This window comes from Sturnus vulgaris, chromosome 11 (assembly GCF_052056855.1).
Source record: "Sturnus vulgaris isolate bStuVul1 chromosome 11, bStuVul1.hap1, whole genome shotgun sequence".
NCBI lineage: Eukaryota > Metazoa > Chordata > Aves > Passeriformes > Sturnidae > Sturnus > Sturnus vulgaris.
In genome coordinates, this window is record NC_142253.1 from 17,151,310 (window position 1) to 17,167,327 (window position 16,018).

At 42.3% G+C, this 16,018-nt stretch overlaps 2 protein-coding genes across 3 annotated transcripts in view; one reads left to right on the forward strand and one right to left on the reverse strand.

Annotated features, from left to right (window-relative positions):
- The window catches only part of IPPK (inositol-pentakisphosphate 2-kinase), a 30,076-nt gene extending 16,940 nt beyond the window's left edge, over positions 1-13,136 (forward strand). The window contains exons 3-13 of the mRNA XM_014869739.2: positions 282-377; positions 1,138-1,204; positions 2,729-2,850; positions 3,238-3,327; positions 3,922-3,980; positions 4,344-4,416; positions 5,563-5,842; positions 7,008-7,158; positions 8,265-8,367; positions 8,833-8,912; positions 9,911-13,136. Of these exons, the coding sequence (XP_014725225.1) occupies positions 282-377; positions 1,138-1,204; positions 2,729-2,850; positions 3,238-3,327; positions 3,922-3,980; positions 4,344-4,416; positions 5,563-5,842; positions 7,008-7,158; positions 8,265-8,367; positions 8,833-8,912; positions 9,911-10,136 (1,347 nt within the window). The 3' untranslated portion in view covers positions 10,137-13,136. The remainder of the gene's footprint in view (positions 1-281; positions 378-1,137; positions 1,205-2,728; positions 2,851-3,237; positions 3,328-3,921; positions 3,981-4,343; positions 4,417-5,562; positions 5,843-7,007; positions 7,159-8,264; positions 8,368-8,832; positions 8,913-9,910) is intronic.
- Positions 12,908-16,018, reverse strand: part of CENPP (centromere protein P) — a 111,934-nt gene continuing 108,823 nt past the window's right edge. For both annotated transcript variants that reach the window (XM_088171656.1, XM_014869745.2), the window contains exons 7-9: positions 15,251-15,330; positions 13,522-13,613; positions 12,908-13,283 (exon numbers count right to left, since the gene is read on the reverse strand). In XM_088171656.1, the coding sequence (XP_088027782.1) occupies positions 13,162-13,283; positions 13,522-13,613; positions 15,251-15,330 (294 nt within the window). In that variant the 3' untranslated portion in view covers positions 12,908-13,161. The remainder of the gene's footprint in view (positions 13,284-13,521; positions 13,614-15,250; positions 15,331-16,018) is intronic.

The following is a 16,018-nucleotide window of genomic DNA, read 5'->3' on the forward strand; positions in this document are numbered from 1 at the left end:
CTTGAGCAATCTCCCTTTCTTCCACCTTTGTCACTTTCTGCTTTTTCCTCTGAAACTGAAGAAGAATAATCTTTTCTGACCATTTTTCTGTTTGTCTCAGCCCCTAAGGTGGCAGTAGAGAAACAAATTTAGCACTCTTGAGGTGTCTGTTTGACTTCAGTGTACACTGACCTGCCAAGCTCAGCAATTAAGTTATTTGTTAAATAACTGACCAGGATATGTGTGTGTTCTGGAGTGTTACCATCATTTCTGAGTTCAATTACTACATTTCTGTCTTCCAGACTCCAGAGGAAATACTACACCATCTGCAAAACATTGTAGACTTTGGAAAACATGTGATGAAGCAGTTCTTTGGGGAGAACTACGTTCACCATGGGGTAAATGATTTGTTCTTAAAATAAATTGTAGCCATTAGGCATTGTAAACAGTGTTTGGGGGAACACTGAGGAACTAACAGGGTTTTGCAAGATACACACAAGAAGCATTTGGATGCATTTGGATCCTGCTCTGTGCTGATTGTACTCAGTGGTTTGGCTATTTCAAGCTACTGATGAGAAGTGTGGTCATTTCTTTGCTCTGCCCAAGGCAAGAGGGGGGTGTGTGTGAGAGAGATTTTTAGACTAACTGCAAAACAAGGGGAGAAACCTGGTTCATATAAATTGTTGAGGTTTCTATGCAGTCAGAGATCATCTTTTCCCTTCCTTTGTTCTTCAGGGCAGCCAGATCTTGTTCACTTATCTGATGTGGTAAGTGAACAAGATAAGTGAAAAAGTTATAGCTTCACCTGGAACTTGAGTTACACAGTTCTGCCTCAGAAGGGTGGGATGAGACATGGGACTTTTTCATTTGTGGAAAGGACAAAATGATGCAGGTTCCTTCACACACATTAAACTTGCACTGAAAATGCTCTTTGTGATGCATTTATTTAAATTAGTCCTTGGTTTTTATAGAAGAACAGGTGTTGCCTGTGATGGCAGGTACAGGTGTTCACAGACAGTGATTCAGAGGGAGAAGCTGCTGACTGCATACTTCAGTGTACTTTGTGTAACCCACTGAACTTTGCTGTTCCATTTCAAGACTCCCAAGCTGGGTATTAATTTTTGCATTAAAATGTTTTCTTTATTTTTCCCTCAATAGGAAATTATTCAACTGCCTTTAGACTTTGTAAGACAGCTCTGTTTGAAAATCCAGCCAGAGAGGCCAGGTAAGTGCCAGGGATGGGATTAAAAGGGGCTTCCTCAAGCTTTAAAGCATTTTCCTTTGTTCTAAAGTAAAAAAAAAAGCATCACACTACAGAATATAAGAAAATTATTTTTAATATTTAGACAATGATAAGTTGAAAATTTGTTGTGGAAAAAATGGATTGTGTTCTGGAATTAGAAGTAGTGTGTGATAGCTCTAAAAAAGGCAAAGAGATTGGCCCTCGTGGTGTCTTATGTTCCTGAGAATGGCCAGAAACTCCTGCTTTAGCAAAACTCCTTGAAGATAAATGCAGAGTTAAATCAAAGGACCATAGTCAAGTGCTGTGATGCTTTTGATCCAGGAAAAAAAGGAATTAATTTACATATAGTGAGCATAGGACACTGTTTTTGATTTTTCCTCACTGTTTGAGAAGCAGTTCCGAGATCCAGTTAATAGGATCTAATACAAGTTAGAAAATCAGCGATACTCTGGTGGAAGTGAATGATAGAATTTAGTTTTATTTCTCAAAGTTAAACTTTGTGTGTCCACAGCTGCTGGAGATTGAAATGTGGTTGTGGGGAAGTGTCCAGGTGCTTCACAACAGTGAATCTCACTGTTCATTTTCAACAGGAATTTTTTTTAAACCTCAAGGATTTTTTTTCAATGTTACCCTTCTCATAAGCCTGTGTAACATGCAAAGGAGCTTCTCCAATACTTCAGATTTCTGTGCCTTTCTGATTTGGCAAGTGGCTTTCAGCTGTGAAGGTGTGAAGGATGTACTTTTGCTTAAATTTGGAAAAAGAAAACAAACCTCAACATTTTGTTGGAGACAGAAGGCTTCTTGCTCATCCTGGTGAGGCAGTATGGCATGACAGGCTGGTGCCTGAGCCTTTGGTTTCTCAGATTTATTTTGTCTATTGCAATATATTTTTCAGAGTGGGCATTTTTCTCAGCAGTGGAAACTGTAACAGAAACGTGTCCTCTGTGTCTGTTTAGTAACAGGTACTTGCAAATCTGGGGGTGTGTGCTCTTGTTAACTTTGAACTACAATCTCACAGACCTGTCCCCCAAAGGATGCACGTGGAAAGAGGTTATTCAAAGGATTTTTATGCAGAATGCCTCTTAAGTTTATGATATTCCTGCCAGTTTTCAAATCCTTTTGACTCAGCTGAGGGATGGTAGGTCATGCATAGTAAGCAACGGGGAGATCACATCTGTGAATAAATACATTGAGTCGCTTTACCTGTTGTTGGCCAATCCATTTCCTTGCTGTTTCAGGCCTCACCTTTCTTGGGATGAGCTGGGAGCTGGCCATTAACAGCAGCTCTTGGGATACTCCTGTGCCTGGGACAGTTTTGAGGAAACTGAAACCAGGCGTTAATAATGGGGAGGGCAACTCTGTGCAAGTGCTTAATTGGCTAAACCGCGTGTCCTGTCCTTCCACGCTGGTTCCCACGCCCCACCTGGTGAGGGAGACGGCTCCAGAATGAACAAACACCCCAGAGCTAATTTCCCTGTTGGTGCTGTTTGTCCCCTGCTGTCCCAGAGTGTCGCTGTGACAAGGACATGGACACGCTGAGCGGTTACGCGATGTGCCTTCCCAACCTGACGCGGCTGCAGCCCTTCCGCTTCGCTGAGCACCGGCCCATCCTCTGCATCGAGATCAAGGTGGGCAGGGGACAGAGCCTCAGGGCAAAGGGGTTTGTTTGCATTCTTTAACTGCCCCTGCCCCAGCAGTTCTCAAGGAATGCAGCAGTGGGGGAAGGCGGAGCTCACTGCTTTCACTGTGACCCTTAGGAGGAAACAGCCCCTCCCTCTTCCAGTTCCCAATCTTTTGAAACTTGGGAACTCCCAGGTGTTACTGTGCTTTTCTGTAGGCCACGGGTCTTTATCTTTTAAAATAATAGAGAGTAATTCAGCTTTTAAACGATTAATTAAAAAAAAAAAACAACTTTTAAAAACATTCCTTTAACTGGAAAGATTTGCATATTATGTGCATTTATATTTCTACAGAGAGAGACATTTGTATTTACGATTTTCTTTTGTTTGTTCTAGCCAAAGTGTGGCTTCATTCCTTTTTCCAGCCATGTTTCACAGGAGATAAAGCACAAGGTGTGTCGTTACTGTATGCATCAGCATCTAAAGGTAATTATTAAGTCACCCTGCTTTCCTTTGGCTGTACTGTGCTTTATTTGCTGTTCCAGGCTTGCTTTCCTGTTGAAACTTGCTCAAATCTCTGATATGACTAAAGCTGGTAGGAGGGTACACAGCTGAGTCTCTGGGTGTGAATTTGTTTAGTAAGAAATGGAACAAGTTCTGTGGGAAGCTGGAAGCAAACAAATACAATATCAGCCTTTGGGGACTATGAATGCTGTGACAGGGTCAACTCTGATGTGGAACTTCCTTCCCAGATCAGCTCACAAGTGCATTCTGTGACTTACAACAAACAGCATGTAACAGGCATGGAGCTCATGGACTCGTGTATGCTGTGACTCTGCAATGGTGTGACTGTGACTCCCTGGGATTTAATGTGACCTTTCTCCCTTCTGAATGCAGTTTGAGTGACTTGAGTTAAAAATGGCTGGGAACACCCACGGTGGTCATGAATTTTGTGTTCAAAGTGGTTTAAATGTCCTGACCTCTGAGGGCAGGATGTCAGAGCCACAGACCTGGCTGTTAAAAGGGAGAGCAGCAGTTGCAGGTAGAGTGGGTAACAGCAGTGCTCTGGGTTTTCCACAGGTAGCCAATGGAAAATGGAAGCGACCAAGTAAATACTGCCCATTGGATCTCTTCTCAGGGTAAGAATTCTGTGGTTTTGCCCACACCTCTCCCCAAAAAAAAATCTGCATTACAGATTTCTTGCTTGGATTACTTTACCTTTCACTGAAGTATTATGGATGATCAATGCTGGCTTGTCTGGACCTTTACAGTGATTATATCTGGTGCTATCTCCCCCTTCACACCTATCTCAGCAATCAGAGCTGCCTTTTGCAGCATAGCATTGCACCCAAGAGCTATTTAGTGTACTCAGAGCTGAAGTTCACTTTGCCTTTGCAGTGATCTCACAGTGTGAGTAATGTGCTCAGTGCACATGCTCACACCAGGTGTGAACATCCAAAGGCTTTGATGAAACATTCTTGGCTTTATTTTGTTTTCCCTAGAAATAAACAAAGAATGCACTTTGCTTTGAAGAGCTTATTACAGGAGGCACAGAACAACTTGAAAATATTTAAGGTAAACAGTTCAATCTCTGCTTGCTTTTTTTGCCTTGGATTTTAAATAATTTGACTTGAGCATCTAAACAGTCACGATCTTCCTTCAAACCTACCTAATCAGACCAGCACTGTTGGACCCCATCAAGAGAAGGAAATGGGAAAGTTCTTAGTTAGATTTCTTAGGTGAGGACAGAGAAATAATAATTTCCCAGAATTCACAGACTCAATATCCTGAATTAGAAGGACCCATGGGGATTGTCAAAGTCCTGGCCCTGCACTGGCACCTCAACAATCCCACCCTGTGGCTGAGAGCATTTTCCAAATGCTCCTGAAGCTCTGGCAGCCTTGGGGCTGTGACCATTCCCTGGGGAATGAATTAGTGGGAGAGAATCACAGAGGAACAATTAATGGAAAAGGAATCATAAATGACCAAAGTTTTAAAACTTTATGTGCTGCTTCAGGAAGAAGAAAATGGAGAACTTGGCATGTGGCTGCAAATACTTTGTTTTAGATTCCTATTAGAGCACTGACACAGGCCCAAAGCACAGCAGGCCTCACTGAGAAAGGAAAAAATGGAATTCCATGACACTCATGTAGGAAAAATATAAAGCAATAACTGATTATTTGTGGAGATTTTCAGATTAATTCTAGGAAACAAGATTCTTTCAATTTATTTCCAATATTAAATCAACTATTTGAATTACTTAAACTTCTATGAGCTGCCCTCTTTTTGTACTAGTCCAGGTAGCTGTCACACCTTTTCTGTTCCCTTTCACAGCCTTCCCTTTGCCGTTCTGGGCTGGTAAAAGAAGGATGTTTCACACTCTGCTTTTTCACTCCTGACATTATCCAGAAAGAAGCAATAGGAAAATGTGCCAAGTATCATTCACCCCTATTGTTCTGGTTCCCTACAGGTCATTAAGTTGGGAAAGTAGCACTTGATTTAAACAGTGGTTTTGGTTTTCATTCAGAGGTTTTTTACCTGCAGATTCTGATTAGACTTAAGAGGACAAATCTTTAAGAAATTGGGAATGTTGTGTGTCTGATTGTTAAGGTAATAACACTTTTCTATGCTTAAAATATTAAACCCGATTCTCTGAGTAGCTCAATATGAATAACTTGACTTCCTGATGTGCCTAAAGATTTCTTTTTCTCCTTTTTGCAGAATGGGGAACTAATTTATGGCTGTAAGGATGACCAGGACTGTGTCTCTGACTGGAACGAACTTGCTCGTCACTTAAAACCTTTCTTTTTCCCTTCCAACGGGCTGGTCAGCGGCCCCCACTGCACAAGGACAATTGTTAAGGAATTAATCCACGTGATAACCATGGCGCTACTGAGTAGCACTGACACCTGCAGGGCAGGCGACATGAAGACAGTTCCCATTTCACAAGGGAGAAGCTACTGTGAAGCAAGTGCTTTTAATAAGGAGCTAGTAAGAAATGGTAAGGGATAATACTGTAAGAACTGTCCAGAATTTACTGCTCATGGAATCCCAGAATGGTGTGGGTTGGAAGGGATCTTTACAGGCCACTTAGTCCAGCCCCCCGCCATGGGCAGGTTTCTCAGAGCCTTGTCTGATGTAACAATTCAGATCTTTGTCTCTTGGTTCTAAATACTGATGTGAGAATGGAAACAGGAATTCTGGTGGCATTTAAAAAGAGTTCTGAACTGTGTAGCTGCCAGATAATTGTTGTTAATATAATGTGATGTTGTAGTGAGCACTTACAGCACTGTATCTAATGACAGGGGTAAAAATAAATTCAGGAGGTGGTAGAGGAAAAATGGAAGAAAATAGCAGTTTGAGCTGATAACAATCATAGGTATTCCAAATGAGTGGGGAATTTTTATGTTGTATGTGATGAAGTTGGGCTGTTTTGGTTGGTTTAGTACAGTACCTGTACTTTGCCTTTCCCTGCTGCTCCTGTCAGCCCTCACCAGGGCACAGCTCGTTCTTTTCTTTCTCCTGGTAAAGAGAGGTCTGAGTACGAGAGGGAAAAGAGTTGGAAAACTGTAAATGGTGTTAGTTCCTCAGTGCATCAGTTCTGTAAAGCTCTAATTATTCAAGATGCTGCCAGTTATCCTAATTACAGCACATTTCTTACTGTTTTTGAGGAAGACCTTTTTCACTGCCCATGATTTCTTCTAGTGCTGGAGAAAGAGCTGTCTTAGAGAGGTTATAGCAAATACAATTCTTGATATTGTATGAAAAAGACACCAGAGCTGAAATGCTAAGTTACTTTCTGTCAGCAGTTGATATTGTTCAAAATGAATTTGTGGTGGCTTCAAACTCAGATGAGAAATTTCTCCTGTGAACTCAAAATGAGTAGATTGCAGTGGATGTGGGTGTGTTTTGGTGTTTGTTTTTTTTTTAGGTAGTTTGTAGAGTTGAATACCAGGTGTTTTATTCTGCAGTCCAAGATGAGCTGTTTAAATGTGCAGGTCAGTACCTGCACCCTGCACTTTTGTTTGGAAACTGAAGTGTTTTGAGGTTTCCCCCTACCTGTGACTGGACTAAAAGTATTTGGATTTTTAAACAAGCACGTATAATTAAGGCAAATTGAAGCTAAGACTTGTCTCTGCCTTATTTTAGAATGCATTTTCTTCTAGGTAAACATAAATTGGAAAGCTCTGGTTTACCGAGGGGTTGTCTCCTTTATAAAACCCTTCAGGCTCAGATGCTTGACATGCTGGATATTGAAGGACTCTATCCTTTGTACAGTAGAGTTGAACAGTACTTGGAGGAATTTCCTGAAGAGAGGTAAGACTTGATGGTTTTCTTTCCAGTCCTGAGTAACCAGGACTGCAGGCAGGATGGGCTCTGTGCACACACTCTGTTCTGTTGTACAACCTTCCTTCATGGCAGTGCATATTCTGAATTTCTAACTGATCTTCCAGCTGATGTTAGTCACTTTGGCCTGAATTTTTAAGTAATGACATGGAAAGTTCACAACAGGCTAAGAGAGAGGAACACTCTCTTAACACTGGTGGTTGAGTACTGCAGAAAGGTACAGTGAAATGGGTGGTTTCTCCTGTCCCCAGTACTTGCAGAGCTGGGAATGTCTGCAGGGATAATGATGTTCTGCAATGATCAATGCAAGCTGCTGTGTTTTTTTTTCTCAAATAAGGCTTATTAGTGTAATAACAATTGCTCCAAGCAGCCTCCACTGGGGTGCTGTTCCTCCCCTGTGCTCACACGAGGGCACTCTGGCTTCACTCAGGAGCTGCTGCTGCTTGTGCAGTTACACAGGAAACAGAGCACTGGAAAATGTGTTCTTTGATCTGGGGAGGGTTTGTGTGGGACAAACCCCACTGGGGGGGTTCAGCTCTCAGCAGGGGCTCAGCTGTTCAAAGGTGGAAGGAAGGAGCCCAGGACACCCCCCCATTAGCACACGGTGTTGGAGCAGGGCCCTGCCAGATATGTCTTTGCCCCCAGTTTATACTTCTTATGTACAAAATAAGATATATAAAAATAGACATCAATATAATATTATATATTTTTGTATATGTATTTTCAGGAAGGCTTCTGGCGCTCCTGCAGACTGCTACAAATTTTGAAACTTACTTATTTTTTGCAAAAGCCACATAATTTTTGCAGTGATACAGAGATGGCAGTGGATTAAGAATGATTCATGTTTATAAAACCCCACACAACTCAGATCCTAAGAAGCAGCAAATCTTGAGTGATTTGAGAATAACAGGGACTTGTTGGGAGGTTGGTTGGCAGTGGGTTAATACTTGGACATGTTTATCAATGTTATTGTTAGATTGTTCTCATCTGTGTGTCTGGGCTGCTGAGGAAAGATCACACTGAAAACCAGCACATCATTTTGGCTGTCTGTAAATCTTCTTTTTACATTTATTTAGAAGTACATTACAGATAGATGGACCTTACAATGAAGTGTTTTACGAGAAGCTGCTGGACCTTTCCCTGGAAGATGATGGGACAGTGGCATTTGCATTAACAAAGGTACTGCTCAGCCTCTGGAGGTTGGTTGTTTTGTCAGTGTTAATTAACCTCTGTCTCACTGAAAGGGCTAGATAATGGATGGGGGCAGCACTGCTGGCTTGTCGGGGTCTGTGCAGTTCTTCATTGTGTCAGGGTGCACCTTTATAGCAGAAGCAGTTAAAAACAAGCTTGTAGCACCAGTTCTTGAGAGAAAAATGAAACTGTTTATTTGCTTTCTAGACTGAGGAAGCATTTGCAGGAACTGTTGTCAGGAATTTGATCTGTAGGAAATAAACATGATTCTTACACAGGATGCTGCAAAAGCACCTGTTCCTGCCAACCTTCTGTTACAGAGAGAATTTCCAGCTCTTAAAGTGCCAACATACCAATACAGGGAGAGCAGTGCTGCTTTTTGTAAGGAACAGGATGTTTTACTCAGGTAAACACCAATCTAAGAGAAAATGTGTGTTGTTTTCTGTTGTATAGGTGCAGCAGTACAGAATAGCAATGACTGCTAAAGACTGCTCCATCATGATTGCCCTTTCCCCCTGCCTGCAAGATGAATGGTAAGAGCTGCCTGTTCCTGCTTTGGAATGGCTGCAGTTGTTTGGAAATTGGGATGTTTGTACTGTTCACGCAATTCAATCACATTAAAGTGTGGGATGTGTGGGGGGTGGTGTGCCCAAATATTTGGCTGTGAACATTTTAGTAAGTTCTGTTTTAAGTAATTTGCAACCAACTCCTGAAGAGTTTTAAGTTGACCAAGAGGATCAAAGTTTTATATTTATTTCCTTCTTAAACTTCGAATTGATTGTTCATAGTAGCTCTGGATGATTTTGACTAGGTACAATTTTTCTGCCTTGGTGTTCTCATAGGAGAGAGTTTTAAGGCTAAGTTGCCTTTAATGGCCTAGTTAGAGTAAAACCAAGGCAATGATCAAGAGGTGACAGCTTTGGCTGTCAGGCAGGAGGCTTTGCCTCACAATATTATCCCTTTTGGCTTGTGTCAGCAGTGCTAATCTCTTCTTCTGCAGGGGGCTTTGCTTCACCAGAGCCCTTTTATTTTTAGAGAATGCTGCTTTCTGCATTTATCCTGCAGTCCTCCAGTGAAGTGTGAGTGATGGACATGACTTGTGCAATGGCTGACTTCAGAACTCCTCCATCCCTCAGCATGCTTGGACAGCATACTAAATGTTTTATTACCGTGAACTTAAGTAGGAGTTGCAGTCTCTTTTCTGCTTTTGCTGGTTAATAAGGCTGTTGCTTTGTATGCACCACCTAGAAACCTAGCTTAGATTTACTAAATACAGTAAGTGAGAGTAATGTTTGACTTCAGCTGTGTGGAAGCTGAAAGGAAAATGACTGGAAGAGGTGCCAGCAAGGTCCCATCAGGACTGGTAAAGCTGGAGCTGTAGTTTCCTAAGTGCTACATTAGCTGCAGTTTATTTTCTTGGGCTCCCACAGAAGTTCTAAGATAAACATTAGAGTCACTTCTGTAAAGGGACACATAAATTAAAAATACTGGTTTCAGTGACTCAGATGTGCAATGTGGTTTTATTTTCCAGCTCTGAGCAAAGACCTGTGGTACTGACATCCAAATCCAGATTTACCTTCTCTGTTTCTGTGCTGGACCTGGACCTGAAGCCCTATGAAAGCATCCCCCACCAGTACAAACTCGATGGTGAAATAGTCAACTATTACCTGAAGAATGTACAGGCCAAAGAGGACCCAGTTATGTCCAACCTCTTCAAGGAGAATGAAGACTGCACATTAGTTCTCCATAAAGTGTAACCATTCCCTTAAGGTTATTTTTATTCAAACACATGAGGAAGAGAAAGATTATTGGAATACAGTTATGGTGATTTTTTTTTCTTTTCTATTGTGTTCAGTGCATTTTTCAGCTGTGAATGTTTTTGCTTTATGAAATGATTTCTAATGGGTAATGCCTTCTCAGAGACCTGGGATAGCACTAAGCCAAGTGTTTGCTAGATAACCTTAATGAATGTATTTAATGTGACAGAACAGGTAACGTGCCATACCTTGGAACTAGAGGACAGATCAAATTAATATGAAAAGTCTACTTCCTTAGAATTGAAAAAGCACAGAATTAAAGGTTTCCTGATGTATTGCACTAACATAGAAAGCCTAATTACTAACAAGAGAATTGTCTTGGAGCCTGTGCTAGTCTCCCTCATCCCTACTAAAGGAGGGAATGCTCTGGTAAACCCTATACAACACTTTAGCATTAATCCACTGAAAATACAACCATGCAGTGGCTGATCTGTGGAACTGCCTTGGCACTGCAGAACATTTAAGTACTAATGCATGGACTAGGAACACCATGCTGCCTCCAGAAGTTGTGTGATCACCTTGTATCTACCTAAAGCTTCTGAGACAAAGTGCAAAGGGTTAAGGTAAGCAACCTGGAGTTTTACATGATAGTTGGGCTTACTTAACTCACCTGCCATGCTGGTTTTTATTGTCTCTGTACCTTATATGCTGCTATTGGAGGTGAAACCACGGCTTGCTCTTGTCTAATTTAAATTGAGCTCTAAGAAGAATATGTTCTGAGTTTTACAGATAATTTCAGGTCTTTCAGATAGTGTCAGACATTGGCACTATTATACTGATGCCCCACACACTGCGTAGCATGAGCAGCTGTTTTCAGACTCTCCTGCTTTAAATGACACAGGAAAAAGGTGACAGAATCCCATTTTCTCCCCTGCAGCTGCAGTGGGTCAGTCTCATGCCAGCATGAGCTTGTGTCAGTGCTGCATATGAGCAGTGCTCTGTGCAGCTGAAGGCTGGGGAGGTGCTGCAGTAAAGCCATCCTTGGGTGAGAGTCTGAGTGGAAGTGAAAGGTATGTCCAAACCTGAGGGTACAATGATAAAAGCTGCAGCTCCTTTTCCCTCAAGGATTACACCCCCTGAGTGGTGCAGAGATGCTGCTCCAGCCCCAGTGAACAGCTCCTACCTGGACACAGCCTGTGCTTACCAGTAACTGTGTTCAGGGTCATGTAGCTTAACTCCTAAAAACAGATTTATATTGGGACCTCAGTGTAACCTCTGAATTGTTCCACTTTACCTGAAATTCAAAAATAAGAGCCTCTGTACCTTGGCACCACTTAAGGAAGAAATGTGAAACACAGAGCCACGACTGTCCCTGTGCCAGAGATCTGAGCTGGCTGGCAGTGCTGGCATCCAGTGCCAGGAGCCCTTCTGGGGCAGGGCCTGGCATGTGAGACTACAACAGTGCAATGAGCTGGCAGTTGACAGCAGGAATAACCCCTTCTTCCCAAAGAAAACCCGGAGAGAGACAGCTACTTATAAATCCAGAAACCCTCCAGCCATTAGAAATAGGAGGAAGGAAGGACCCTGCACAGCTACTTTCCAGGTTTTTATGCTGTAATTTCACACACATTTCATATGCTGACAGCAGTGTCTGTGCTGAGCAAACAGTTTTGTTTTCAGGAAAGGAGGAGAGAGCTAAAGATGAACTAAAGGTTACACAAAACCAGCTCAACCAGTTCCATGTCAGTGGAGAAGTAGGAATGAATTTTGCCTGTGTACTGGATTCTAAACTTGAAATGAGCCTGCCTTATCTAACAAGACAGAGTTGCCATTCATCAAAACCCAATCTCTGGTGTTGTTCAGCTGTCCAGTCTGACAGAAACCAGGCTCTGGTCTGTCAGTTTTTCCCAACCTACCGGAACAGGGGGAGAGCATTTCAGTGATCAAAGAGTGGATTATTACATTTATGGGACTAGAAACATACGGTTGCTTTAGTTCAGATTCTCCACCTTTTGCTGCATGGAGTGTGGGGTTGTGCTGCTGGGGGCTCCAGCAGCTCTGGCCTTGGAAAGGAGGGCTCTTCCTGTCACATGAGAGCCCAGAGCTGGTGGCTTTGGGCTCTTGGTTCCAGGAACTGTTGCTCCCCAGCTGAGAAGTACCTGACTCCAGTCACATCAGTTTGGTTGGGGTGCAGTGCTAGTGCAGAGCAGGAACTCCTGGCAACACTGAGAGTTCCCAGATGGGCTCGTCAGATGGAATTGAAGGGAGAGGCAGGACATTGGTCTGATCTGTTTTGTTTCTTCAGGGATGAATGTGTAAAAGGTGATGCTTTAGTAATGTGTACCAGAATTTCCTCCTGGGAGTCAGAAGTGCAAAGGAAGTGCTGCAGTGGGCAGGAGGTGACTTGCTCACCTATTCCCGGGGGTGTCATGGGCCTCTCTGGGTTAGATTAATGCTGTCTCAACACTCACATTGTGGAACAAAGTTACTTCATACAGTTACCTTTGTGTTTTTTAGCATTGTATGTCTGAAATCTTCAAATTGTCTTTTTCCACCCTAATTTAATAAGAAAGCTGTTTAACTCTTTGTTCTAGGAGTCTCTTACTGTTCTCTTGTCATTTTAAAATCACTGTACTTTTACAGAGCTGTGAAATGAATTGGATTTTTATGGACTTGATTTTGACAGTGCATGATCTTTTAACAATTTCCAGGTATCTAGAAATGTTAAGAAGATAAACCACTCTGGTACATTGATGATTCAGAAAGATGAATTTATAATGAAATCACTCTGTACATGTAACTATTTTATTTGGCATTTTTGTATTTAAATGGCTGTATTTATTTTCATGTCATGACAATTTATATATAACGTGCCATAATTGTACAGATAGCATGTTTTATGAGTATGGTTTCTAAATGGAAAATAACTTAATGTTTATATTCAATAAAATTGCAGACTGTGTAACACAATATCTTAATTAAAACTACTTTTGAAATTGCTACCTGGTGTAAGCAATGCTGGCTTTCATTTTTCTGAGCCCAGCACTTTGATCAGGTTCTCGATGGCTGCCTCGATCCCGAAGAGCCGCAGCGCGCTCCGGAAGCTGCCAGGGATGTTCTCCACACTCGTCATCCTCTGCTCCAGGACTGCAGGAGAAACACAGCAGTGCAGGTTATTTTCCAAGAGCTGCAGCAGTGCTGACAGCAGGTGAGTAAAGCAGGATGCCTGCAGAGTTTGTGAGCCCTTGGAGATTACACAGGAGGTAAAGTGTAGCTGCTGCTGAATTGGGGTGGGTTTGTCTGGTTGGGCTCTGGGAGTTGGAGTTCCATGGCCAAAACCAGGGTCTGGCAGCTCAGGAACAGTCCCTGAAGTGACTGAGGTTACCTTGTTCTGGTACTTTGGGCAGCAGGTCCAGGACAGGTGTAGTGGTCCCTTCTTCATCAAGATGGATCTTCCAGACAATCATCAATTCAAACCTGTAGCAAAGGCAGTTCAGGTTAACCAGGTGCTGTCTTTGAGGTTCCTTCAAAGCAGAAATTGCAGCAGACACGAGGTTCAAACTCATGCTCTGCAACAAAATTCACCTCACGTGAATGCAACAAACCATCTCTGGATTCAGGAACCAGGAATGCATCAGTCCAACAACAAGGAAAGATTCTGGCTACATCCAGATTTGCACAGTGCAGTCAAAGTGAGAGGAAAGCAAAGGAGGGCACTAAGTGTCCCCTGGCTCCACCCCTCAGGTAATATCTGTTCAGGATCAGGTGCTGAGAACAGGAAACTTGTTTCAGAAGTGTTTGTATAAATGGTGATGTGCTGGGTTTGGAATAAGGGCTACTCTGCTATTCATGGCCTTTTTAGACTAATGGCAGGTAGACATCTGTCCAAAGCTCACATTCCTGCAGTTCTTTGGTTTTAATTAGAATAAAGCTTAACAAAATTGTTACTTCTTCAGGAATAGTGGTGTTGGTTGTGCAAGGCCAGTCATGATTCCCAGCTTTCACAGTGGCACGAGATCACTGCACCATCCCAAGGGAATGGTGAGGCAGGAGCTGAGTCCAGAACAGCATCCACAGCAGAGCTGCTGCTTTACAGCTCCCTTTGTTCCCTCCAACCCTCAAATCCCTTAGTGGAGGTAAGGCTTTCCTAAGCCAAAGCTGCTCTTACACTGAGTCACTGTGAGGAGGAAGGTCCCTTTCTCAGTGGTGTTCAACCCATCTAAGAGTTTCCTTCCAATGTGATTTGTCAGCCTTTTGCCACTTCATTTTTATAAAGCCTTTGGGAATTTGTGCACAGCTTGTTCTGGGATTTTGCAAACGAATTTCTATGCCAGTCTCTTTTCTACCAAGCCACTGCAATAACTTTTATATTCCTGTGTTTCATGTGGGTGAGAGGGAATGAGGATAATGGAATTGGCACCTGGTACCAGAAGAGAAACTGTAAAATAAAGCAACTTCTTCCCTATCTGGGACAGGCTAAGAACAATTCATTCCTGCATCCCTGAGTTAAAGCACTTAGTTTTCAAGAGCAAGTTTGGCTGAATGAAGCAGCATCATCTATCAGGGTTTGTTTGGTAGTTCTGCACTCAAACATAATGAAGGGAGCTGAGCCTTATTTCCATGTAAATTAAAGCATGTTAAAGCAAGGTGTAACAGGAGAAGGGAACTCTCTGATCCAGTCACAAAACAATTACTTTTCATTGCCCTTACAGAATTCCTCACAGTGATAGTTACACCATCTTATATTTAACTGTAAGGAATTTTTTTCTCTGCTGAAAGTCCCAAATGTACTGGAACATCTCTCTCTGTGCTGGAAGGGGGAGGCCAAACAAATCCCATTTGCCTTGTAGGTAATAATTCCTTCATCTAATTGATTTCCATCTAAAACAATGGAAAAGTATAGCCACAGTTGCTTTGCTTCCATTGCACAGTAAATGCTCTTTTTCTTTCTGTTTTTTAATGGCAAGACAGCAAGGAACTTGGCTTTGCTGGGATGGGACTGAGATCCCTGCACCTCCTGCCACAGAAGGAACCCAGGGCTGCAGCACAAGGCTGCTGCCCTGCCCGTGCAATCCCTCACCTGTGTAAGTACAGAAATGCATTTATTGGCTTACCCAGAAACTTTGGGGCTCCTTAGAATTATAAAATCTCCCCACAGTCCTTCTGGAAGGGTCACAATGTCAGGATACTTGGCCTGTGGATAAAAAGGTTCAATTGATTTATAAAAATCACAGCACATAAGGTGATTCCTACCCAGTGTTCCTTAGTCACAGTGGATTGCACTAAGTTAAGAGTAACATTACTCACTCTCTGAAATTCTGACCTGTTGCTTTCTTTTTTTTAGAGATCCTAACATAAAACCCAGGAAATCTTGAAAGAATATTTTAATTTTAACTAAGTTTGTTAATTGGATTTAATAACACCTTACAATACATCACAGTGTGACCCCCCCCCCCCACCTCTGTGAGTACATCACTGGTGCACTCTGGTTTGAGATGGACACCAAACTCCACACAAGGCTTTGAAAGAGTAATTAAAGCAATGAAATACCAAAAATAACCAATGTTAGCAAAATATGGGACAACAGCAACATGATGAAACAAAAAAATACTGGCTCCTAGTAAAATTCCATGTTTCTGGGAATTATTTTGAGTTACTACAATGTGCAAAGGTTGATGGTTGCTCCATTACTCTGTTAGTCCCTCTGATGTGTTTGATGTGTCTCGTGAAAGCCTCGGAACTTTAGAGCTATTTTAAAAGCACGTAAAAGAACTGAAAGCTCTGTATGGATCCTGCAGGTAACCCAGAGAATGAGGGGATGCACAGACACTCAGCACCAAGGAACAGCATCCTGCAGGGATGTGCTGCTGGAAAAGGAAACA